Genomic DNA, 26,642 nt, shown 5'->3' on the forward strand with positions numbered 1-26,642 from the left:
AATCTCAACCCAGTAAGAATGATTAATTTGACTGCAGTGGGGTCAGGATCAGCACAATCCCAATTTCATGTGACAGCTGTTAGGAATGATATTCCTGGCGAGGCCCCTGCTCATTTACTCGATGTATTTTCAGTTTGTCTGAGTGGTCAATGAGGTTAAATTTATTTTACAGCTTTCTATTATCTGTGTTGAACAGTTATTAAAACTTGTATCGATCCACCTTATTAACTCTTACAAAGCATTGCTTCCCTTTCTCTTTGCCTCAGAAGCGTTACGTGTGAGTTGGGCCCTCAAGCAAGACTAATGCTGTTCCTTTTTGGTATAAACTTTTTGCACACCTTTGTTTCCTGATCATCTTCCTATTGCAGGGTTTGTTGATGCTTGCCTGAAATTCTGGTAATCATAGAATCACAGAATATGGCGAGTTGGAAGGGACCCATCAGGATCATCGAGGCCAACTCTTTGTCCTGTGCAGGGCATCCCGAAGAGTCACTCATACCATGTCCAAAAGCTCCTCGAACTCAGTGAGACTGTGGTAACAGTCACTTCAGTCTGCCAGGCCTCACTGATGTTTAAAAGTTGGATAATTGTCAGTACATCCTGACGGTATTTGGTGCCTTCCGCCGGTAGAGCAGAAAGGCCTGCGCGAGTAAGGTCCATTCCCGGCCCCGAATCGCGAGTGCTGCGCGCAGGCGGCACCGCGGGCGCGGGCCCGACCCTCCGCCGCTCCCCCGCCCTCTCCCCGCCCGCCCCCGGCCCTCTCCCCGCCCCTCACCGCGGGTCGCTCTGGGCGGGCGGCGCGATGTGGCCGGTGCTGCTGGCGCTGGGCCTGGCGCTGGGAGCGGCGAGCGGGCAGCACCGCGCCGAGTACGACCGGGAGGCGCTGCTCGGCGGGCAGGTGAGCCGGGGGCGGGCGGGGTTGGCCGCAGCTCCGGCGGGGCCGCGGGGCGGGCGCGCTAGCCGGGCCTGGCCGCTGACGGGGCGCGTTGCTGTGCCGCAGGAGGAGGCGGAGGAGTACGCGCGGCTCAGCCCGGAGGAGCAGCAGCGGCGGCTGAGGAACATCGTGAGGAAGATCGACGCGGACGCGGACGGGCTGCTCAGCGAGGGTAACGGCGGGGGCCGGGCGGGCCGGGCTGCTCCGGGAGGAAAACGCGCTCTACCCGTGACACAGCCCGTGGCTCTCGTGCTGGGGAGAATCCCTGTGGAAAGCATCACGGTCCCTTGCACAGTGAGTTAGAAACACCGACAGGCTCATATAGAGGCTATCTCAGTGCCTAAGGTTGCTGTTTGACTGGAGAAGTGACCACTGAGAGAGGACCTCACTGATGTGTATAAATACCTAAAGGAAGAGTGCCAAGAGGATGGAGCCAGGTTCTGCTCGATGGTGCCAACTACTTGGACAGGAGGCAATGAACAAAAACTCATGCCCAGGAGGTTCCACCTGAATATGAGGAAGAACTTCTTTCCTGTACAGACATTGCGCATTGGCACAGATTGCCCAGAGAGGTTGTGGAGTCTCCCTCACTGGAGGTACTCGCGAACCTTCTGGACACAATCCTGTGCCATGTGCTCTGGGATGACCCTGCTTCAGCAGGGAGGTTGGACCAGGTGACTCACTGTGGTCCTTTCCAACCTGACCCATTCTGTGATGGAAGAAGTGTGGCCAACAAGATTTAGTGTGGGTCAGAGCAGTATCAAGTTGAAGGTAACTCCTTTGCAGTTGTACCTGCTCCTTGCACGTCTGAAGCTACTTGGAATCAAGTGGGTTTCTGTGTTTGTAATCCTGCTGTATGCAAATCAGAGAGCAGGTTTAAGATGCAAAGAAAGTACTGCAGCCATAATCCTACATAGGTACAGTTCAGTACCTGGTGACACCAAGTGACATTGAGGGATCATATTTCATCATAATACAGCATCAAATGGCTCTTCCCAGACAGTTTGTCAGTCGAATTTAGGAACTCCATGGTAAACTCAGGCCCTTTCTTTCAGTACATCATTATGACAATGTTAATTTAATTTTAAACCTCAATATGAACATTCTTTTTTTGTTCTGCTGTGATTTTGACAAAAAAAGTCTCTCACGTGTGCACACACAAAGCAAGCAGGATCCTTGGTCAACTGCCAGAACAGTAATATTTCATTAAAATTATACTAAACATGCAGGAAGCTTTCTAGGTCAGAGAACAAAATACATTTTTAAATACAAGATCTGCTATCTTTTGAATGCCTTTCACTTCATGCACTTGAATTTAATCAACTGCACCCTTATTTCAGTGTTACTGCATGGACTGTGTAGAGGTGAGATAGTCTGTAGCTTCAGTGGGATGGCTAATCCCTATCATACGCCACAGGCAACTCACAACATGAAGGCTTTAAGGGAAGAAGTCTATATATAACGTATAGGAATTCCACCCATACTCCATCCTCATGGTGTATATATTGCATCTGCGTCTCAGTCTAATGAAAACTTGTCTTCCTTTCACTTTCTGAAGATGAAACTCACAGTGGAATGTGTTTTTACACTAAGAAACTTACAGTACTGAAGCTTTTTGAGCTCAGTTATTCCTCAGTGTATTGCAAAACTCTTGAGAACTTTTTCATTAGTGGTGCCTCCATTTGGAGGCTGACAGTGAGAGAAGATGGAATATATTAATGCTGCTTCTCTAATGTTGGAGTACGAAGTATTTCAGATTCATGGCACTGGACGTTATTTGGTCACATGGCTGTGGTTCACACCTTAAACGGTGGGAAATAAACCATTAATTAATGTTGCCCATCTTTAAGAAATCATGTTGCAGTTTCTTGTAAGGCAGTGCTGGTTTGTGCACAAGCCTTGGTGGCATGCACACCTCTGCATGTTCAATCAATTCGCAGCATCTATTAGAAAGCTGGTTCCTTTGCTAATATAAATTCAGTACTTTAAAAAATCTCTTGCTGCTTTTCAAGGATATTTAAATAAACCTAATAAAGTTGTATTGATGCCTCTGCCAAGAAGGACAGGATAAGATACTTTAGTATTTAAAAAGTGCTGTAAACAGGACTTTTCTGCGTCAAAGTAGTGATTTCTATAGGACTTTTTATTAGTCATCATGACTCTTCAGAGCAGGATTTCAGTTGAGTTGATTAAGATGTATAATTTTTGCAATGCAGAGGAAGATGTTTTTCCCTTCCAGGCACCTGAACATAACTGAGAGATACTGGGAGAATATGTTCTCCCAATCTTCTTTAAATGAAGTAACTTTAATGTATTTCTGTCAATTTGTTGGTATATTAAGTTTTATTTCTTTTAGCCACATTTCTATAAAAACAAGCAGCTTAAAAACATTTCCAAACTATGTAAGGCTTGTTGTCAGCCCCAAGTAAAGGGAAAATAGCTTTACATAAATAGTTAATATTTTATTTTGGGTAATTAAGGCAATGGCGCTAAATTAGGTTTTATTTCAGTTTGTGAATTTTTCAAAAGAAACCCAAAGTGATGGGAATGATGTTTCTTTGGGGTACCAAATTACATTTAGAGTTGTCCATCTAAACCGTACTCAGCATCATTTTCATATAGCTCTGGAGGAAAAAAAAAAAGATGCTATAGTGTTGATTTGCTTCAGATTTGAAAAGACATGGACACAATCATTAACAAACCCCCTGAAGTCTGGTAGCTGTGATCTATTCCCTCATTCAGTTACCTTGGAAAAAGCCACAGCATGGAGGAAACAGACTGGTTTGCTTTAAGTAACCTCTTGCCTATATGCTTACATCTGAATTGCAAAGTATATTCCAGACAGAAGAGATCTGTGGTATCTTCACAATTTTTATAGTGCAGATGATTCTTATTTTCTTTATTTTATTTTTAATGTTTTTCACAGATGAGCTGAGCTCCTGGATACAGCAGTCTTTTAAGCATTATGTTACACAAGAAGCTAAGCAACACTTCAATGACTATGACAAAGATGGTGATGGATTGGTGTCTTGGAAGGAGTATAACTTGCAAATGTATGATCGTGTAATTGATTTTGATGAGAACAGTGTCCTGGAGGATCAAGAAGAAGAATCATTTCGCCAGGTAAAATGTTTCAGCATCAGCTCCTGTGAGCTGTTGGCCAAAGGCAGCAATATTTGTTTATTGTGACGGAACAAGATGGGTAGGGAAAGCAGAGCAGCTGGCATATGTTTTAACACTTTGTGCTGTCTGAGATAGGGGAGTAATTAAAGGAAAGTAGTGGAGTATTAAAGCTGCTACTGACAAAATAAAGACACAATGAAATGGTACCTCCTGAGTGTATTTTGCTGGTTGAGTGGAGCATGAGTCTACTGACAGTTTTACAACAGAGCACAGTCTCCAGCCACCATCTTAAACCCAGGTTGCAATCCTTTGGGTGAGGTCTGCAGCCTGACAGGGTCCTGCCCTCAGCAGGGGCCAGCACCCCTGGTGCTGGAGCAGAAGGAAGCACTTTTCCAGCTATTTTTTCAGTTACTGCTCAAGCACTAAGCATGGGCTGTCAGTATTGCCTGCTGTAACATTGCCTGTCCATTAGAGACCCACAGAGAAAGCAATAGCAATTAAAACAGTTTTAAGCAATGAAAATGCAACTCCCATAGCTAAAAATGGATGCTTAAACACAGAAGTTGTGTGTGAGTCTCATCTATGAAAGCAGATGTGTAAATGGGGAAAGAGGCAAGAAAGGCAGGGAGAAAAGGTTCAGCAAGAACCACCACATAGCAAAAATGGTTTCCTTTCAAGTTCCACATTTATAAGTACATGTAAATATTTCCCCAAAAGAGGAAAAAATGTGGTTTTAGACTATTCTGGACAGAGATTTGGTTTTTTTCCTGTGAGGATTGCTTTGTCTGCTTTTAGTAAAGTAGCAGTAGATAATATAGGCTGTTAGCAGAAGTGAAAACAGTGTAGTGAACAGAGGATTTACACACTGAATAAACAAACTGTAAAGCTGGACTGTCACATAACTGAATAATTACATAGCTTTTAAATACCACAAGGCTTCCACAGGAACTTCCAGTCAAAATATTGATACCATGTTTGAGACATTGCCATCATAGATACATAGAGAGCTATGCATATATAAACAGGGGTAGAACTGCTTGCTTAGTTATGCTATAACTTGACTGCTTGCTGGGTTTTCCTGCTTGGCGACTTCTCCAATGTAGATTGTAGATGAGCAGCACTGTACACAGGTCAACATCCTTCAGCATTTTCCTTACATGCGGAAATCAGTGGTCCTGCTCTGATCAAGATGGAAGAGTAAGATACAGTTTAGAATTGACATCAGGTAACCACAGGAATTTACCAGAAGGTGGCGGCCTTGTTCATCACTTCACAAAAAACGCTGGAAAACTTACTTTCTCCCTCAATGGTTCAAGCTTACATTCCAGTATAGTAACTGACTACTTTCTGTAGTTAGTCCTTCTGGATTGCCTTCCTAGTTAAACTCTCAGCTAAGGTCAGCTTTTCTTTAAGAGGACATTTAACTATTTTGCAGGGTAGTTAAGATCTTACACTTCATTTGTTACATGTTATTCTCTGGGATCATTAGGTTAGCCTAATTTTGAGAGAAGTGTCAATAGGCAGGATGTAAACTGGAAGTACAATTTCATATGGTTATTTGTAAAGTGTTTATGATCTCTGATTTGCTGGCTGCTCCCTTACCCAGATCGTTCACACTGATACAGCACAACACACCTAAGGATGGGATTCCAAGATTTTTATGGTTCACATCATGTGCAGTTTGAGTAGAGATTGGTTGTCAATGGTGTGGGTCTGTATTTTGTCTAAAGAGACTGTACAAAATGAAACAAGAAAAAAATAGGAAATTTTTGCACAGAATTAGGAAGTGCAAGACATTCAGAAATAAGAACTTGCCTGCTTATGTCAGATATTATTTCTTTTTTAAAGGCATGCTAATGCATATACTTAAAACAGGTTAGAGAAATTACTTCTTTTTGAAATGATCACATGTAATGGACAGCAGTCCTGTAGTAAAGGAATCTGGCCTTAAAATGGCTTCAGAAAACACATTTTACACATGATCTTTCAAGACCTTCTTTAAACTACAGACAGCCCTTGACATAAATAAGATGTACATCCAGAAGATTAAATGTTCTTAAAATGTAAATTTTGGAATTTGCAAGGCTGCCATTAATTATAATCATTGTTCATAATCAAACTCCACTTTGTTATTTTGGGAATTGGTGACTTTTAGAAGAGACTGCACATATGAAAATGAGAATTCTTGGTCTTTTCATTATCTCTCTTTTGTGTGTTTTAAATGGCTCCTTAAATTGAAAAAAGCAGGGTTTTATGCAATTCTTAGAATAAAACCACCTCAATTAAAAGTGTTGTTCTTATTGCTCTCAGTGAGCTCTTTTTAGTGAAAATTTAACATCAGTATAATATGAGTAGATAACGTGAAACAATTAATACCCTAATGGGCTTACAGCCACCTACTATAATGTTGTTTTTCCTTTCCAGTAAGGGCTCTAACTAAATCTATTTTCTAAGCTTCATTTAAAGGAGAAAAAACGTTTTGAAAAAGCGAATAGAGATGATGTTCCTGCTCTAAATGTGGATGAATATATTGCTTTTGAACATCCTGAAGAAGTGGAGTACATGACGGTAAGATTTAGGGGAGCATCTGTATCAGCCTGTGGGTGTAGATGCAACATCTTTTTAATGTGTGTCCTTAGCCCCAGTAGCAGTGGAAGTGGAGCAGTTATGGATATGGCTTGGACAGCCCAAATTAGAAGTCAGGTAATGTGTTATGGATCCAGTGCTGGAGGTCAGGGACTGGAGCAGGAGTTCAGTGCTTTTATTTGAAATCTGTTTCAAGAACTAGGATTGCACAGGTATCCCGAGCTTTGGGGACTGGACTGACTTACCCACCTCTCAGCTCTGTCAGGCTGCAAATCCATCAGTGAGATTTTAGCTTTCAGTTTTGGCGCTCTAGTGGACAAAAGACCAACCAGTTCTCCTAACAATTCAATTAAGTTGCAAAAATGCAAATTACTGAATCCACCAGATGAGAAAAGTGAAATGAGATGATAGAGTTTTGTACATATTAATGTTTCTCAGCTGCTTTTGCAGTTTTGAATTCTGTTGAAGGATTCCAGCTCTATGGACACATTTCATACTTGGTTTTCATGAAATCTGACATTCTAAACTCTTAAGGACAGATCTGGTTTATTGCAGAGGAAGCAATTACTGCACTAGTCTGCATAAAACACAAAAAGAGATTTGAAATGAGGGAGTATTTCATTTAAGGATTATGTCATTGCTCTAAAATGATTCAGTGCTGTTTCTCTTGATTATGAGTTGCTAATTTTGCTCTTTGTATGTATACAAAAGGACTTTGTCATTCAGGAGGCTTTAGAAGAACATGATAAAGATGGTGATGGATTTGTTAGCCTGGAAGAATTCCTTGGTGATTACAGAAGAGACCCAAGTAAGAAAAAAAGGGAAGGGGCATGAAAAAGGGAAATAACAAAAGCTTTTGGAATGGGGAGAATTGGATGCACCTTATTTTCAGCTTCTCACACCTACACCTACAGATTCTGAGTAAGATTTTCTGTCTTGGAATAATTCTGTTTTCTGGAACCGGGCATAGTAGACTCATTATTTCAGTCTGCCCCATGTGTATTTGGTGGCGGTTTGTGTGTAGCCCATTCCAGTTTCCTTGCAAGTTGCTTCTTGTTTTCTGAAAGACTGGAGCAAGTTCCTGGTCACAAGGGATGCAGCTGAAATAAGGTGCAACCTTATTTGCCAGCTAACACATCTACAGATCCAGCTAGCAGGAATGTGAGGGTAAACTGCCCTGGCCCTTATCAGCCTAAGCAGGCAGCTGCCAGCCTTGCTTGGAAGGACTGAGCCGTGTGTGATGTGAGAGGGATGGAGGGGAAGTGTGAGGAGTCACTTTGCTGTATCAGGTATCAGAAGGCTGATAGCTGCCTTCACTGTTTGGTTTGTTTTTTTCCAATCTTGCTCTTCCTTAAACTTAATCTATTCCTTCTTTAACAAGAAGAAGGACACTTACCTGATGCTTATCAATATTTATCAATGAATATTTTACACACTGAATTTGATTTGTTAAAAGCTAGGGCAAATAACTGTTCCTGTTCCAAAAAGCCCAGTACCTTCAGTTTTGTGGAAAGTCTGCCGGGCCCAAAAGTGCTAATTCTGAACGGCATCCTAACTGGGGAGAATTGTGTAGGCCACATGAGGATATAGAGAACCAGGGGAATAATCTGTTTTTCTTCACTCTAATCAGCCACCTGGAATTTCGTGTTTTATAACCATCTTTGTCAGAGCCAGCAAAAACAACAGATCTCTGATGCAGCTCCAGGGTTCTTTATCTCTTTCCTGCTCTAACATGAAAGAAAGCTTTTCCAAGCCAGCCTATAAAAAGTTGTTGGAAAGGAGCGAAATTGTTGCAGTAATAGAGAAGATAACAGCTTTGTCATTACAACTTGTTAGCAAGACTTGAGAATCAGCTGTGGTTGTACAAACTGCTTCAGCTTTTCTCCAAGTGGCCATCTCTCCTGCAGATAGTGTTCCTGCAGCACGCTTTAAAATGACTAATAGGCTACATGGGGGCTCTGATTTCATAATTAGTTCATGGTTTGGGGCAACAGTGGATGGTGAATTGTGACATTTCATCTACTTGAAAAACCAAATGTTGGAAAGGAAGGAGAGACTTCACTCTTTTTGTTCTTTAATAGTAGAATTGTGATTATTTTTAAACTGTTACTTACCTGCTTGTGATACCTACTACTTTTGACTTTCATAAGGCTTAGAAAGCCAGTTCATGCTTGTCTGCAGTGTTTATAATTTTGATGAATTACTTCTCAATTCCTTGAAGAGTTAAGGACAAGTCTAAGATTGCTCTAGGCTGCAGGATGCAATACCTGTACATTGGGTAAGTATAGAACAAATGTGCAAATAAATACTGACAGTAAATGAAATTGCTTTCCCTACATTCCTCTGCCCATTAAGGTTTGTTTTTGTTTAGTAACATCACTTTTAGGTTATGTTTTATGAGAATAAGTGAATTTGCTTAGGAGAAAAGACGGAAACCTCTGCTTTAAACTGAAGAGTGGCTTTAAACTTGACAATTGTGTTTTACTAGCTGCAAGGGAAGATCCAGAATGGATACTGGTTGAGAAGGACCGGTTTGTGAATGACTATGACAAGGATCATGATGGAAAACTCAACCCTCAAGAGCTGCTGTCTTGGATAGTGCCCAACAATCAGGGTATTGCACAAGAGGAGGTACGTGGTTTGACTGCTGTTAGGTTTAATTACTGCAGGAGAATTTTGAAGGTATCACAGAAAATGATAGAAGCATTCAGATTTATCATGTCTTAGTTATTGAAAAAGAACGTCAGTAGATCTTTGCATATATTTTTAACTTTTCACTTTGACAAGGAATGCAGGTCCTTTAAATGCATTAGGCAAATGTGAAGTTCCTATTAATTGTGTAAATGTTTGTAAATTAACAAAGTGCTTTTGTACATGTTTAAGTATCTTATCTGCTTTGACTCAAGGGTACGGAATTTTAATTAGTAATTTTTTAGTTATTGTAGGTAAATCTAATGAGATGCACTACCAAAAGAAGCTGCATAATTTTGAAATAAGAAATTGATTGTAATTCTTCTAACTGGATAAATCATCATAATTTGTAGAACTAAAAACTTGTCTTAAGTACAAGAAAATGGAAGTACTCTGTGATTCAAGATGGTGTAAAGCAAACTTTGATGATGCTAATTAAAATGGTTTAATCAGGGGTAGAACAGCATAATAGCTTTTAAGTGGATTCTCGTTTTAGCTTATTTTTTTGTAGCAGTTTCCAGTCCCTGACTGCAGTAGAGAGGATTTCTGCCTTTCTGCTAGTAACTGCTCAGCTAAATTTTCCATGTCTTTGCTTTACCCTGGAGGATTTTGGTGTTCAGAAGGGCAGGAACACCAGGTCTTCCCATGGCCTCACGTTGCTGGGGAAGAGAGGAGCCTCTCTGTGTCAGACACCACAGCCCATGTGCTCATTGCTGAGCTCTCACCTCTGGCCTGCTGGGCTCTGGTGACAGGAGCAGCCCCGTGGCGGCAGCGGCAGCAGCAGCCCCGGGTGCTGCCGTGAGTGACCTTGTCGGAAGCTGAGCTCTTCTGGGAGTATTTTTGCAAATGGGGATCTGTGAGCCTTTTCATGGCCTTTTCTGGCTGTGGTCAGTTCTTAGTTCACAGAAATAGCACTGTTCTGACATGAACTCTGTATGGTGTTGAGTCTGTTCATACCTGTGTTGGCTTGCTTGGTTTGGATTTTTTTTTTAGCTGTTCTTAGCTATCATTCAAATTTTGGCTCACAGCAAGGCCATGCTGTAGTAATAGCTCAGCTCTGCAACAAATAATTTGTTTTATTTGTTTCTCTAATGTGCTAGTTTTTTCTTCGGTAAATATAAAGGCTTAGCAAAGTCACCTGTCCTGAAAAGAAGGTTTATGACTTCAGGCATAAACTTTTGTTTGAAATCAGAATATCACACTTCCATTTCAGCATTTCAAAATGGCTTGAGAAACCTGGTAGCTAAATAACATAAAAATAGAAAAATTACTATCTATTCCATTTTCAGGAATTGACATGTGTTGGCCAAGATGTTTGTCGTATTAATCTTTCAGCTTTTGCCATGCAGAGTGCTTTTAAAATCCACTTGGCTGACGTTAGTTCCCGTTATTTTTGGCTCACTTACATTGAGCCAAACCAATCAGGAAAAGTAGGAACAGAAGGATTCTCTAAATCACTGTATTTGTAGATGTTTAGCAAATGAAAACAAAGCCCATGTAATACCAGGACTCCTATTTCTCGGAAATAAGAGGTGCAGGAGAGCTGCTGCACAGCCTGTTAGCTTTGAACTATGAAATACTGGTGAATGAGCTACAACTAAAATGTTCTGTAACTGGTTTTTCATTTTTCTGCTAAACTTCCCTCTTTTTACGATATATAAATAAGCAAAAATCAGAATTGTTTTAGCTTGGTGCATTGTGGTGTTCTGTTTCTTTTACAGGCTCTGCACCTCATTGAAGAGATGGATTTGAATGATGATAAAAAACTTTCTGAGGCAGAAATTCTTAAGAACCAGGATTTGTTTCTTAACAGTGAAGCAACAGATTATGGTAGGCAGCTTCATGATGAACGTTTCTACCATGAGGAACTTTAGATTATTTATTTTGTAATCTTTTTTTTCTTCCCTTTCTTTCATTTGGAGCTTTTGTTAAAAGCGCTCATCAGCTGCATTGCAAGTTTTATGCTGTAATTACAGTACACTAATGTTTGTGTAAATAATTTGCATTCAAAATTTAATTGCCCTCCTGCAAACTTCCTAGGCCTCTTCTAGACTTCAAAATTAATCTGAAATACTTGCTGTCAAAATTCTATAGCATTGAGAAATAAATTACTTCAGGGTAGTACTGTATTGTGAAGAGTTGTTCTACTGTACTTGAAGAAAATGGAGAATCTAAATGGTTCCGAAAGAATGCGAAATGTAGTAACTGAGACTACTATTTTTCTAATCAATTTAATTAGGGCAGAGTGTGGGGAAGGTGGGGGGATATTTAGAGTCAGTATTAACTGTGTTTTATTTAATACCTTTGGAGAAATACTTATGTAAATGCCTCAGTTGTTTAAGAGGTTTCTACTTGATTTTGAATGGTTTCTATACTGTGTTTTACTCTACCATAAAACTTGCTATTTTTACATCTATGACAATAATTATTTTTAATGTACAATTGTAGAGCATTAGCAATACAGTGGTATTTTACTGTGTCAAGACCCTCTTCATTTGTTGGATTAAAACTTAAAATGTTCTATCTTTCTGTGTTTTGTACATTTATTTCTTACTGTGGGTCACCCATAGCATCTCCTGGAGGTGTGAGCAATGTACATAATATCCAGTGGCAACATTCTTGGCTTTATCAACCAGAGATGTGTCATCTGATTTAGATCCTAAAGAAGATTCAAAAAAAGCAACATGTGCATTTAGCATTTCCTGGACAAGTTTGCAAAAGCAATTGTGTTTATTTTTTAATTTGTGGTATATGGAATGCTGAAGCATCAAGGCATTACATAAATAATATTTGTAGTAATAACCTCTAGAAGTTAACCCCAGCTGAAAGCTCCGCCAGTGAGTGCTGTCCCATTTTGTGATTATTTGAAATAGTCTGAAGGGTTAATGGCACTATAGATTCAGTGTAGGAAAGTCCAAATATTCACTTCTGTCTCCTAGCAAGAAATGAGTATTCCAAACAAAGACAAAGCCTCCCAGAGCAGCTCATGGGGAGTGCATTAGAGTTTTTTAATTCCTACATAAATAACTCTTGTAGTGCTAGCACAGTGTTCTTCTTGAGTAATGTTTTCCTTCCTCCCAGCTCTGTTGAGTAAAAGCAGCTAGTTCTGCCTTGTTTTTTTTTTCCCAGGATACCACCTCTTAATTATGCTCAGAACAAATGGAATTCCTTTCGGGATAAGTGCTGATGTGTCACCAGTAGAAGGTTAGAAATTCTGATTCAGAGCAAAACCACATACACTTCATTTTTAGATATCATAGTAATAGAAATTCAAAACATGTCTTCAATTTTAGTGGTTGGATTTCTTTCTACCCATATTTTTTTATGTCAGTTCCTTGGGAATGTGAGTACAACTCTTGCCATGGTAGTGGTGAGATCTGATTTAAAAAAAAAAAAAAGTCTAATAAATCCAGTGTGCCCAGGAATACTAAAACAAAACAAAATATATATATATAAAGTGACTGGTGGTGTCTCTAAATGAGCACATATGCAGAATATTTGCTAAAATATGCTGAAGGAATCTAAACTGTTGCCTCCCATGATGCTAAACAAGTCACTGTATCTCTGAAAAACGGACATTTGGTCCAGAGGCAGACCTGCTGGAGATGATATGTTTGAGACAAAGATCCAAGGGTCCTTTCTGAGACATAGAAATGTCTTCAGCACCACAAGCATTGTGTGCTTGGCTAATGAATGTGCAGTACTTGCAAATGAGTAGTGATCTCTTTTGAATTAAGGCATGGAGAAAGCCAGTGCATTGATAAAGCATTCAAAAGGTGTCAGAGAAATAAAAAACATCTTTCGGCCAGTACCTGAATTTATGACAAGAAGAGGGGGATAAAAACCCAAATAATTTCATTTTCTCTTTCACAAAGTACTTCTACTTTTCTCCCAGGAACAATCAGATCCTGTTTGTGCTATTCAAGGCTCTGGTGACATTGCACTTTTCCACAGTTCCTCCTCTCCTTTTTTTGTCTTTGAAACATTTTCAGGGGTAAGTATAGTTTAAGCACATACCAAGTACAAAAAGATCTCACATTTCTATGATACAAACAATAGTTTTATTATATACAAAGTATCACAGTGTTAATTCTAGAGGGAATCCATTCATGTTCTTTATGGTTAGGGCAAAGGCTGATGATCTTGGATAAAACAGCAGAACAGGGTCCACCTTTCTGAGATGGCCTCTCTTAGAAACTGCTATGAAACATTAGATAAGAGGTAAGAACAGAACCTGTGCAATTAATCTTTATATTAATTATTGATTTTACTGAAGCAAAATGCCAGCAGGACTGCCTTGCACTGTGAGACTGCTTTTGGAAGGCTGTTCCAGCAGTTCCTTCTAACAGGAGCAGAGGGAGTGTGTTCGAGAGCCGAGCAGAGCCCTGGTGTGGGGCCTGGGCCATGCTGAACCAGCTTCCAGCTGCAGCCACAGATGGCCCAGAGGAGCTGGAACAAACCAAGCTGCATGTTCGGAGGCTGCCATTTCTGTTTCCATGGGAACAGGGACTGGCTCCTCACAGAAAGCAAGGTGATTGAAACATTTTTAATGGGTATGATTGTGGGTAATTTTCAATCCTCTGACATTTCCCACATGGAAATTCAGAGATCCGTTTGTATAGAAACAGAACAGCAGGCACAGCTCAGCAGCTGAACCGTGTCAGTTTTAGCCACGGTTTTCCTCTGGGAGTAGTTTCCTTGCTGCTGCTGTCCCCAGCCGGTGGGTCTCAGACAGACACCAGAGGCTGGGCTGTTGGAATTTGGATATGGCTGCACTACAGCAATCGTTTGGAAGCCATGTCTCAGGTGGAACAGTTATGAAGGCTGGGAAGGACTGCACAAGTGCCTTCGAGTCTCCATTTTCATTTCCCATACAACCATTCCAAGGGACCACAATATACCAGAGGACTTCTGAAAATTACAACCAGCTCAACACCTGGATTATCTGAGTATTCAGCAACTCTTTATATTCTACCTTAATACTTTTCATAGACTCCCTCATCCTCTTTCTATGTAGAATAAAACGTTTACTGTCGACTATCAGCCTCCCCAAAATCAGAAACATTTACTCAGAAGAATGTCTTGCTTGGAGTCCTGGATGAACAGAAAAATGTTTGTAGATGCTATTTTCATATTTTACCTACTGTCAAGTCCAAACCTGCCACCCAAATCCCTGATAAAAAGCTTTGCTTAAAGCAGTATATAGTTAAAAATTAAATGAAACTTCCATTCTAAAGAATGAGAAAATTTGAGGGGTTTTAATACAATTTTTTTTTTTAATCAGACTTACCACTTTTCACTACAGAATGGATTCAAATGGTACATTCTGCAGCCAAACAATTTAATTACTGGGGAAAAAACCCTCAGGAAGTATATTCTTGGCCTTATCAAACAGAACACCTGATTTTTAGCTTCTAAGAGCAGAGGTGGAAGGAGATGCAGTGGCTGTCAGGGAAGAGTTCCACTTAAGGCTCCTTGTTGATGCTGCTGAATTTGAGTGAGCCTGTCAGGTCAGGTTAAAATCCCCTTTAAAAGAGCAAGAAAGGGCAGCTGAAAGGCCCTGCAGCTTTCCAAAACATCCTGACAAGTCTCAGCCCTTTGCCCACTAAAATGCTTCTTGGCGCCAAGGTACCAACATCACTCTTTTGTAGGGGAATTTGCAGGATGCTCAAGGTGGTTTCAGTAGATGGCATTACAGCAGTTCATAGCCTAGCGAGGTTCACTGATTTTGCTCCCTGCTCTCAGCCCCACAGAGCTCCCTCCCAGGCTCAGCCTTTCCAGACTTCGTAAAACTCTGGCCACTCACATCAAGATACTAGCCCAGTTCTGAGATATAGCATTTCAGAACTGGAGGCCTCAATGTCCTGTTCCTATTTAGAGAACAGGGAAATAGAAATTTTTCTCCCTGTTCTAAAGCCCTGCAAAGCCTGGCTGCCCCTTCACGACACAGCATCCTATGGACATAACCCAGCACCACCAGGACCTGTGAGCAGGGACCCAGATTGATGGTCTGCCCAGCAGCTCTGCTCCATCAGAGCCAGGGCTGGGACTCACACCAGCTACTCCCTGACAGCTCATCAAAATACCTGGAGACCTGCTCTGGGCTATTCTGAGAAACTCACCCACAGCACAAAGTAAACTGCCCGTGCTGATGGTGTTCGAGAGAGAGCGTCCCTGGGAGCTGCTGTGCAACAGTGGAGCTCTTGGGTGGGATGGATGCAGGCACAGAGCCCAGCGTGAGGTTCAGTGAAATAATTGGCTTTGTGGGTGGAGGCCAAACTAAAAATAACAGGAAAGTAGCATATCATTTTGGGAGGGCCAAAATACACTCAATGCCTTTTTATGAACCCCAACAGCAGCAAAGATGGTTTCAAAACACAGCTGTAACTTGGAAATAGTAACAGGAAACATTTAGGTTTAGAAGGACTGAGATAAAACACTCTTAAAAAAGATCCTTTTTTTTTTTGCATACAGATCAAGCATGACTAGTGCCCATGCCTTCAAAATACATTTTTTCAAGGAAATTTCCCTTCTGGAAGAAAGCTTCACTCCTTCCTCCTCAACACTCTGCAAGTGAACCCTCATATTTCTCCTTCTCCCACTCTCATGCAATGATGCTTTTTTCCTGCTACACCTCTTATCCTCCAGATTCTTGTTTGCCTTCCTCTGCTTAAACTTCATTTTCCCTCTCAAAGTCCCTGCACATTTTCTGTCTTCTTCAGCTCATCAGGAAGGAACCTCGCAAATTCTTCAAAACACCAGCTACAAATTGCCCATGGAGTGAGTACGGATTACTCCAGCCCTCAGATGCTGCAGAGCTCTCTGAGCAGAGCCCTGTGTCCCACTGGAGACCAGGGAAGTTGCAGGACTTCCCCATTCCTGAATGATCTGCCCGGGTGGCTGCTGCTGTGGGGACAGCAGCAACACCCAGCAGCAGCGTCAATCAGTTGTAGATAAGTAAGTCCTGATGTGTTCTTGGTGTGGAAAAACAGCTTTTGCATAGGCAACAACCATAGGACTGCTTTTCTTTTCTTTTTTTTCCTACACCCCAAAAATACCAGTGAGTATTTAAAAACAGGTATTTAAGAGTGCTTAAAACATCCTAAGAAGGTGAACATAGGCAACCTCACCTGGAGGACAGGTACTTTGGAGAGGCTTTCAGGGAAGCTTTAGAAGTGTTACCCTGTGCTCAGGTATTTGCAGCTGTGTTGTAACAACTGGAGGACCTGATTTGGGGAGCTACCTGAAATACGTGGTGTCACTGGGGTGCTGGGTGTGGTCTTGGTGCTACTGCTTCACTGGTCTGTGAGGCTTCACTCAGGTCCTGATGCTAACAAACTCCTACCTTTTTTTTTTTTTCAAGACTTGGAATTTTACTTCTAAATTTCACGTATCTTGCATATTCGTATGAACATTTACATGAGGGCATGCAAATTGGGAGCGTTCTGTACATTGACATCCAGGTATCTAAATATGTGCAGACACCTGCACATTTCTCAGGGTTCTTAATTTAACCTGAGTCCTGAAAAGCCTTTTCAGCTGCAAAATGCAACTTTGAGCTAAGCTTCCCGTGTGTAAAGGCATGGGCCTCTGCCAGCCCCAGAAGGTGCTGCAGAAATGGGGCACCTACGTTTCTTTTGCTTCTTTTTCTTTGCAAAACCACAGTGTTAGAGAATAACTTGCCTCTTTTTATTGTGCTGGTTTCCTTTGCATTTTAATTGTTCTCTCTGCTCCTGTATCTGATCAGATCGTGTCACCGAACTTAGTGCATTTTTTTCCCCCTCTATTTTTTTTCCTGTCCGCTCACATGCACCCATGGCAAGGAGCAGCCTGACACCATTTGACATCTCCTTGCTTCCTCATTTCAATATTAACTGTTTACCAGAAGAGAAACAGGTTTGGGGTGCGGGTGCTGAGCACTTGCAAGTCTCTGTGTGAGCAACAGCTCTTTTGCCCTTTGTGCCTTCAGAGCCACAGGTCATTTCTCTAAGCTGCCTGGAACTGCTATTGGCACCAGCCTGACTTCAGGAGGGACAGGTCTGTGGATGTGCTGCACTCTCTGCTTGGGCTGGGGTGCAGTGACGAGGCTCAGAGCTGTGCCTGCTGCCACTCTCACCCCAGAAAGGACTTACTGAAGGATTCCTACCCCTCCACAGAGCAATAATAATGACCCAGCTGCAGTTTAAAGATGCTTTTTGGGTAAGTGAGCATTTACTATGTGTTTCCTATATTCAATGTATCTGTATTTTTAAATATTTTAAAATACTGCTTGGTTCTATATATAGTTTAAAACTAATTTAATGCTGTTCTGTGTTCTAAATTTAGTTTAGTAAAAATCCAAATTTGTCTCCAACCAAAAACATAGTGTTTGGTAGTATGTTTGATCCTGGGAAGAAGGATGCAGTGTAAAGAATACATCCAGTCCCATAAACATTCCCAGTTCCTGTGCTAGGTCCAGAAACCGCTTTTGAAAGGGACACGGATTTGTCTCACAGTGCTAAGAACCTGCTTGCAGTGAGTGTCCTCAGCCCTAGGAGAGGCTCCTGCAGCAGGTGAGCTGTTGATAATTATAGGCTGAATTCTCTCCTGTTTGGTGAAGAGCAGAGCCAGCAGCTGCGAGCAAAATGCTCCTGCTCAGCTCCCTCCAGACTCCAACCCTGCTGCCAGGAGCACTCCCAGGCATGCAGTCCCCAGGACCCGTGAGGCAGCACAGGTTAGAAAGGACCAGCAGTGGCACTCCTTAGCTAAGCCCAAACACTCACAGCTGACCTAAAACTAGCAAATACTGGAACAAGAAGATCTGCTCCATACTTGTTATTTGACTTTTGTTTGAAAATCCTTTTGGTCTCCTGTTTTCAAGCTCTTTCCCTGCAGTCACAAGGAAAAAGGACCTTAGTCATTTCTTTTGCTAGGGTAATCCGAGGTTCTCTTGCAACTGAAAAATGAAAGTTCAAAATCAAAATTCTAACGCTGTTAAGTTGAATAAACAGGATGTTATGTGGTTGCCTCTTGTCTGGGCAATCATTTATCCAGCATCTAGGACTGACTTAAAGAAAGACATGAAGGCATATGAATTCTTCCCGCCATTTCCTGGCTGTTCTTTCTGCTTGTGCTCTCTTTTATCTCCACCCACACTTCAGGGTAAACCCTCTCTTTGTAGAAAACAGAAGGGCAGAGGCAAAACCACATTTCAATGAACCACCATCCTCCGGGAACTTCCAGGAAGCCCTCCCCACCCCCACTCCAGTACTAGATTTGAACAGTTAAAAAGAATAAAAATGAGGAATACAAAAGTCAGTGTTGATGTTAGGATGAACCGTGCCTGACCACACCTACATTAGATTCTCCTCTTTTATGTACCTACTGACTGCACAGTGCAGTGCACAGGGTGGGACACAGCTGTGGGCCAGTGCTCCCCTGGGAGCTTCAGCCCTTGCACTGCTGAACTTCTTGGAAAACAAGCCACCTGACTTTTAGGGCTGGTACATTTGGTATAGTTACTTTTCAATGTCTTAGTCTTTAGGGAGAATAAATCAAGCTATGAGAGTAGTGTGAGGGTGATTAATGCCAGCTGACGATCTGGCCAGGCCGGTTGTTCATGGCTCTTCCCTAAACTTCTCTCCTGTGCTTAGTCACATTACCATGACTCAAATTCTTGCTTAGCTTTGAAGCTAATGCCTTATTTAAAGGAAAGCATATTTGGATTTAATATTTTTTGGCTGGAAATGTTGTATTGCCCAGCTTGATTAAGAGGGCAGAAATATATCTGGTTGTGGGATGGAAGCTTTAGCTATGCAATAAGAAGTCTTTTAAAAGTGAAAATTTACAGGATATTGCACAACACAGCACAAGTGTGCAGCTTGCCCCCCAGATCACAAGATCAGCAATTATTTTTGCATTCATAAGGTTCTGCTGTGAGAGGAAAATGTATTTGGGTCGTTTGCTTCAGTGAGCAATTATCTCCTGTGTTTGGTGTGTACCATGAACGGCAACTGCCTTTCTGATTGCAACCCAGAAGGTGCTTGTCCCGCGGTGCGTGCCTCAGTACAGAGCCCTCATCTCTCCCTGCTGCCCAAGGACCCGCTGCACCCCTCCCTGTACTTCACTCTGATGAGGTATCCCGGAGCAACAACTCCCTGCTCCACCATCAGTAAACTTTTGGATAAACAGGGGTTTCCTCAGTACCTACCTCAATGTAAAGTATGCAAAGAAACCCTAAAAGCAGGAGATCTCCCCCAACTAGCAGAGAAAGAGCACCATTCATTCCTCTCCAAAGTTCTCCAGACTTTGTAAGAGCAGGGTGTGCTGTCTTCCAGGAAAATGCAAATTGTTCCTCATAATTGGTTTAAATTCTATCCTCTCTTTTCCTCTATTAAATGTAGCAGTGATAGTACTTCCACATTTTGTTCAATTTTTATTTTCTTTGTAGCGTGGCTTGAGCTAAAACCTCCGTACTTTTTAATTACAATTTTTATTTCTATATGCTCCACACACTCTGTAATGGTTTAAGGGAAAGTTGCTCAAAGTCTGCACTAAAATGTGCTTAACAGAAGTTTTCTATCCTCTGATAATATTTTTTGGAAAACGTTAGTGAGATGAAAATTTAAATCAGGTTTGATAGCCAGTGCAGGGTAGTTGCTGATGGATGAATATTCTGCTGGGCTGCTGTACAAGCCTAACAGATGTTACCTGTCTTCTCTAGCATCATGTGAGACAGGTAGGGAAATTCCCATGTTAATGGGGAGTGCGTGTGCGATACCAGCCGAGTTTCATGCTAACAGGGATATGTTAACAGGCAGAGCAACAGTAATTTTTTTTTGATACAAAAACCACTATCCACTATCAGTCACAAATACTGCGTGTCTTTATTAGTCTCACTGTGTTCTTGCAATCATTGTTGCTTTTCCTTTGCAATTCCTGTCATTGCCATTTCCTTCTGTTTAGTCTCCCTCCAACCTGCTGCTCAACACTGCAGCTGCAACCCCTGAAATGCAGCTATTTCTGGCCAAGAGATAGGAAGGTACTGGCACCACTTCCTGGCTTTGCCATACCCACCTGGGAACAGAGAATATGGGAAACTTTCAAAGGAGCTGGTTGCTTTTGGGACAGGCTAAGAGTCGAGTGGGAGCAAATCTATTCCCTCGGACAGCTTTGAATCAAACTCCAGCAGCCAAGTCAATCCTGAAAATGTGTCATGGGCTCCTAAGGTACTTAGGATTTAAAAATAAATGCTTGAGGTGTGAAATGCTTGTTCCTTCTCAGCTGTGGGATTAGCTCAGGGCTTGTGGATTCTCACAGCTCACATTTAAAAGTTTTGGGGAGATGCAGGCCAGCAAATATGAAGCAGGCCTTGAACACGAGCTGGCACGATTTGCCCCCTGCCCTGTTGTGGGCTGGTCCTTTCCACATCCCTGCCTGTGGATCTGAAGTTGTGGTCAGACCTTGCAGCAGTGGGAGCCATGGAAGTGCTCCAGGAACAGGGACTGTTACAAAGATGCTTAATCCCTCTTGCTTTGATTTCAGGCTATGTTCAGCCTCAGGTTTAGCACAAAGCTGACTTAGTAGGTGAGTCTCTCAACTCCTACTGTAGCTTTTTCACACAATGGTCTATTATATATGCCAAAAAAAGATGTAATTAGCGTCACAAATAATTTAACTTCTCATGAGAGTCTTAACTATGGAAAAAGAGTGCCGAGATGATAAAAGCCACAGTAAAACTATTTCCTAAACTTATTAGGCAACATGCTGAAGAAATACAACATCAATTGTTTTACTCAAAATAGGAAGGTTTATTATACCAGGAGCTACCCTGCTTTCCTGTAGAGGTTGAGCTTTGCAGAGCCTGTTGTTTTGCAGCAGGTCTGTGAGGAGGAAGTGAGACTGGGCAGGTTTGTTGGGAGGAAATGGAGCTGGGGAGGCTCCTGCCAGCCCAGCACCTTGAGGCTGAGCTCAGGCAGGCAGGGATGAGGCTGGCAAATCTTCCAGCCTGGCATCCCAGCTTTGCAAGTGGATCCCACCTAGTTTGATTTGAATGGCATTGCACCAGCTGCATCTGTCCCTACTGACACAAGGAAGATTAAGATAAATCATCTCCCTGCACAACAGCACACAGGTGGGCCAGGCTCTGCTGTCAGCACGTTCTGCATCTCCCTGAGCTCCAGAGGCAGATGATGGCCATGGTCCTGCATCTCCCTGAGCTCCAGAGGCAGATGATGGCCATGATCCTGCATCTCCCTGAACTCCAGAGGCAGATGATGGCCATGGTCCTGCATCTCCCTGAGCTCCAGAGGCAGATGATGGCCATGGTCCTGCATCTCCCTGAACTCCAGAGGCAGATGATGGCCATGGTCCTGCATCTCCCTGAGCTCCAGAGGCAGATGATGGCCATGGTCCTGCATCTCCCTGAACTCCAGAGGCAGGTGTATGGCCACAGCCCTGATCATATCCAGGTCAAGTCATCGCTGTGGGACGTGTGTGGAAATAGGGAATAAAGGGGGAACCAGCTTGGAAAAGTTGAACTGGTTGCCCAGCTGATGTCTGTGTTTGTTGTGAGGTCAACTTCATCTCCACAGAAGAGGCTGCTCTGTTCTTTTTTTTTCATGTAATTTCTTCCTCCATTCCCCCAGCTGCTCTGGGAAGGGCACTTGGCTCACTGAGGCAATGAGACACACCCATGGGAGGGTGGAGGTGGGGCAATCACAACAGTCATTGAAACCAGAGGAAATTACAAGTAGAAAAGCTGATTAGTCGTTGTGGCTATGGAAACACTGGTGCTTCACACCTCACTTCTGAGCAGAGCACAACAGCTAAAATGAAGCTCAAATGAACTAACACTAGATTAATGGATTTATAGAGAATTCATTTTGGGTCAATGACTGAAACAATTAGACAGTTAAATACATTTTATTACAATTTTCTGGTGACCATGCTGCAGCTGAGGGGTTTTGATTATTAAAATTTGTTGATGGATGAAGTAAGTCACCGTGACAACTTTGTTAATATTTTTACACAGCTGTATCTGCTTTGTTTTGATCCGTGCTACTCTGCAAAAGTTGGTTGGTTTTGCTTGGGCTCAGAGAAGTGGAGGATTCTTATTTATGCCAATTTTAAGTGTGCCATGAGTATGTATTTTAAATACGGAATAGGTGAGTCATCGACTCTTTTCGCCCACATGTACACGGTCATGTCTGACAAACACCACCTAAAGAGTGTTTGTCACACACAGCTTGAAATGGAGCTTCACAGAGGAATCAAAGAGGGTGTCCCCTGGCTTGCTAGAGCAGCCCACTGAGGTGTGTTTTCTGAGGCCGAGTTGCAGCCCAGCTGAGGTTGGAAGGGGCCTCTGGACGTCTCCAGCCAACCCCCGCCCGGCACAGGGCCGGTCTCAGCACCGAGCTTGGAGTGTCTGCAGAGATGGAGACTCTGCAGCCTCCCAGGCAAACCATTACAGTGTCTCATCACCCTCACAGCAAAAACCTTCCTGTGCTTATTAAAGAGGACTTGTTGAATTCCCATGGGTGCCCATTGCCTCTTGCCCTGTCACTGGGTACTGCTGCCAAGCCCTGGCTCCATCTCCCCTGCTCTCTCCCACAGGAATTTATACACACTGAGCACCTCTTCTGCAGGCTGAGCAGTGCCAGCCCTCAGCCTCTCCTCCGATCACAGATTCTCCAGGGTGAATCTCAGTGTCCCTATGAATCTCATTTCAACATATTTTTTCTTGGCAGGACTGGGTGATTCACTGCCTGTCCCTTTCCTCCCTCAAGGCTCACACTCCTGCAGTGCAGCACAGAGCTGCCTCTCTTTCTTCAGTCACTGGCTGGGGACATTGAACTTGTGCTGCTTCATAGGCACAAGGGAGCACCTGGAATTTCAATCCAGTAACACTGGATGCTTGTATGGCAGGCGAGTTAGGCTGCTTGGTTATATTTCAGCTCCTTTAGCTCAAAAAGACCTTTCTGATTTCATTTCCATGCCTTGCCACAGCAAGGTAGATTCTAGCGGGCAGATGGCACAGAAAACACTAGTTTCATCTCCAGTTTAATCTAGGTTTTGTAATAAAACTTTTCTCAACAGCCACCGTTCAATAATGTACAAAGTTTGCCGTGTTGTTCAGGAGGGGTTTGGGGATTGAGGCTGGGATGAGGTGAGGGCTGGGGGCACAGCTCTGTATTGCGATCACTCAGTCTTGCTCAGGGTGTCAAGGTGAGGAAAAAACCCACATTGAAAAATATGCATCTGGATCCCAACAGCTTTTTGGTTCCCCAAAGAATTGCTCCCTTACTGTAAATGGAGGTTAGTACTGTTTTAAAGTGGTGGAAAAATGTCACCGAACAAGACTGAGGAATTGAAAAGTTACATAGCTCTTCATGCAACTTTATCTTTGCTCGAAATGAAAGGCAACAGTCTTAGGAATTAAGTGAAAATGTACCAGCTTGGGCTAGCATAGAGATACCAGCTCCTATTGTTCCATTCAGAGCAAATAAATAAATAAACACAAGCTTTTTTTCTTTAAAGTAAGAGCTTTTAAAAGAAGCTATTTCATGCTGCTCTCAATTTGTCCAGGCCTAATCTATTACTAATATAAAAGAAAAATAAAAAATAAAGGGTGGGGACAAAGACAAAAAGGAAAATAGGTGGTCAGCAGCCCTTAGGTCTGAGTCTCATCACTTAATGCTACTTGCAGTAGGTGCTGTAATTACCGAAGGGTTATTAACAAGTCAGGACTGAAAAACAGCCCTGGGGCTGCTGCTCAGCAGGATGGAAATCCCCAGGAGCACCAGGAGAAGGAAAGGAGGCCCCTGCCATTGAAAGACCCTGGATGCACATTTGGTTAGGACTTGAGTTTCTGACAGAATCTTTTTTGTGGGAAAACACAGTTTTACTGAAGTAGGAGTGCTGTTTTGGAAGATAAAGCTGGGCTTTGATGAAAAATTTCACACCTGGTAAAGGCTTTCTCTGGAGATGGAGAATTAAGGTGCATTTTCTAACCAAAGAAGAGGAGAACAGGCTCATAAAACCCTTCTGTGGTTCTGGGAGCTCTGCAGGGGGAGGCACAGTCTGGAACAGGAACTGGAGCTTTCATTGCCCACAGCCACTGCCTGCAGCCTGGAGTCCAGGCATGCCTTCTCTCATGCCACGAGGTTCACCCCCAAGTAAAACAGCTGGAAAAGGAGGTTAAAATGAAACTCCTCTTCCCTGTACAGGCAGCAGATGGGGGATGGTGTGGCAGCTGTGGTAGGGGAGTGTCTCAACCAGATACTACCGGAGTGTAAGAATGTTGCACCATATTGAGTAATCGGATATGTTGAAAATTATTATTTAGGTGGCAAAGATCTCTTGTGAAATGGAATTGGTAACACATAGCTATTGAAATAATCTTTACTAAGAAGTGAAGTAAATCTTTAATTCATTCCCCTTGTACAGGAAGACTCTGGGAATATTTCCTGAAGTTTTACCCTTCCCTATATGCCAGGAGACACCAGTAACAAAATGCTTGGCTCACAGGAGAAGTAGAGCATGGGTTCAGCAGTGGGCTTTATTTAGTGCCTTTTCCAGGACTGACAGGAAACAATTCTAAGCATTTTAAGACAAGGAGGAGAAAGACACAGTGGCTCTATAAGACGTGGTTGGTTGACAGCTCTCTCTGTGCTTTACCAAGTTGGGGTTGTTTTAGGTTGTTTCACTCACTGTGGTCTGGGACTGAGCCCATGGTGCTTGTACAAGGAGGGGAGCCCTCTTATAACAGAGAAGGAACCTGGAAGCGGATGAACTAAAGAGGAATAGAAACAAGAGTAATCTCTGACCATTATTTTGTGTAAAACAGAAGTATCCTCTACTTGAAAGATTCTATTTCTCCTTATTTTTCTTCCAGTTTCTCTTGTGTAGCTAATGTTATTCAGTAGGAGACTGAAGGAACATCTGATTTCACCACTGACACGTTTATCTGTCATGTTCCAGAAGCACCATGGCAACAGTGCTGTGCCTTCTGAAAGACAGGTACAAATCCTCACTTCTGGCCTCTCTGTTGGCTCCCAAGGAGAAGCCACTTTAATTTATAGATTTAGCTGTTGTCTCAAGTCACCACATGGAGAAAATACAAAGGGGTGCTGCCACCTCAAACAGGTGTCATGTAGCCACATCAAACTCCCATTTAAAACTGGTGAGGCATTCTGCTTCCTCCTGTCCCATTTCTTACTATCCCCATCACAGAGGTGTTCCAGAAGTTTGTTCTATATGGATTTCCTGAATGGATTCCTAGTTTTTTGCCATGCTTTTTGTTGTGGTGCATATCTGTCTGCTGGATTCTTTCTCCTTCTGCTAGCACAGGAGCACTGGGGCTCTGAACTGGACTCAGAATAATGTTTAATCAAATCATTAAGAAGGGAAGCTAAAATGGAGATAATAAGCACAAGCAGTCCTTTTAGTAGACTGGAACTGAGACTTTCCAAAGGCTATTCCCTATATGCTATGAGTCTGCCAGCCAGCAAACCACCTGCAAAAGGGAGGAAGGCTTTTGTGCAGCCATCACTTTGTAGCTGTGCAAATCAGGGGGTGATTAAAACGTGAAGAGAACCAAACAATATGCTGTGACTGTAAGAATGCCTAATACATAACACATGAGCAGTCCGGGATGCCAGTGAGGAGGGCGCCGGCTCAGGAAGCTGAGGAGCAAATTCCCCTGTCAGCAGAACTCTAAATCAACCATTTCCTTCTCAGAGAAAACCCGCAGGGTCAAGAGCAGAAGGCCACTGGGGAGCGACCGTTTTGCCCGATGTCATTTGCAGTGCTATTGTACAGTTTGTGAATCTCAATTTCAGCTGTATCTCTGAGTGTCATAGCTGCTGCAGGTTTGAAGTTTGATGAGAGTCTCGCTAGGGGCAGTGGGAGAGGCAGTCTAGCAGCCCAGCAATTGGAATGCTGCAGAGGCAGTGTTTTTTCCCTTCTGATTTTTGAGGGTCCCATTCAAGGTTCACCTCTATGCTATTGCCTGGCAATAAATACCATTTGCTCTCTATGAAAAGCACTGCATGTCAGATTTAGGTAACGGGCTGCAGCCAAACTGCAGACTAAGCCTCCTCTGCAAAATGCCCAAGCCAACTCCTGGAATTATCACCAAAATCTCCCTACCTACATCCTAAGCAACCATTTATATTTCTGATACACAAAGAGTGAATTTACAAGAAGGGACAGAGATCTTATACAGCCAGTTTCAACCCACCTACTCTTCCTTGCCTTTTCTGCTTATGTGAGAAAAAAAAAATCAATACTTAAAAAGAAAAATTTTTTTAAGCTCATATAAATTCTG

General features: G+C 42.6%; 2 protein-coding genes across 3 annotated transcripts in view; both read left to right on the forward strand.

Moving 5' to 3' along the window:
* The first annotated feature begins 754 nt into the window (after positions 1 to 754).
* Positions 755 to 11,859, forward strand: RCN2 (reticulocalbin 2). 2 transcript variants are annotated; one of them, XM_032122850.1, is made up of 7 exons: positions 755 to 898; positions 1,001 to 1,106; positions 3,861 to 4,057; positions 6,512 to 6,625; positions 7,355 to 7,451; positions 9,132 to 9,274; positions 11,056 to 11,859. In XM_032122850.1, the coding sequence occupies exons 1-7, from the start codon at positions 803 to 805 to the stop codon at positions 11,206 to 11,208; spliced, it is 906 nt and encodes a 301-aa protein (XP_031978741.1). In that variant the 5' UTR covers positions 755 to 802; the 3' UTR covers positions 11,209 to 11,859. The 2 variants fall into 2 exon arrangements, with proteins under 2 accessions (XP_031978741.1, XP_031978742.1); XM_032122851.1 differs by having other exon boundaries at positions 756 to 898; positions 6,524 to 6,625.
* A 5,220-nt stretch (positions 11,860 to 17,079) lies between these two features.
* Positions 17,080 to 26,642, forward strand: part of PSTPIP1 (proline-serine-threonine phosphatase interacting protein 1) — a 52,030-nt gene continuing 42,467 nt past the window's right edge. The window contains exon 1 of the mRNA XM_032122514.1: positions 17,080 to 17,533. Within this exon, the coding sequence (XP_031978405.1) occupies positions 17,501 to 17,533 (33 nt within the window). The 5' untranslated portion in view covers positions 17,080 to 17,500. The remainder of the gene's footprint in view (positions 17,534 to 26,642) is intronic.

Source organism: Corvus moneduloides, chromosome 13 (assembly GCF_009650955.1).
Source record: "Corvus moneduloides isolate bCorMon1 chromosome 13, bCorMon1.pri, whole genome shotgun sequence".
Classification (NCBI taxonomy): domain Eukaryota; kingdom Metazoa; phylum Chordata; class Aves; order Passeriformes; family Corvidae; genus Corvus; species Corvus moneduloides.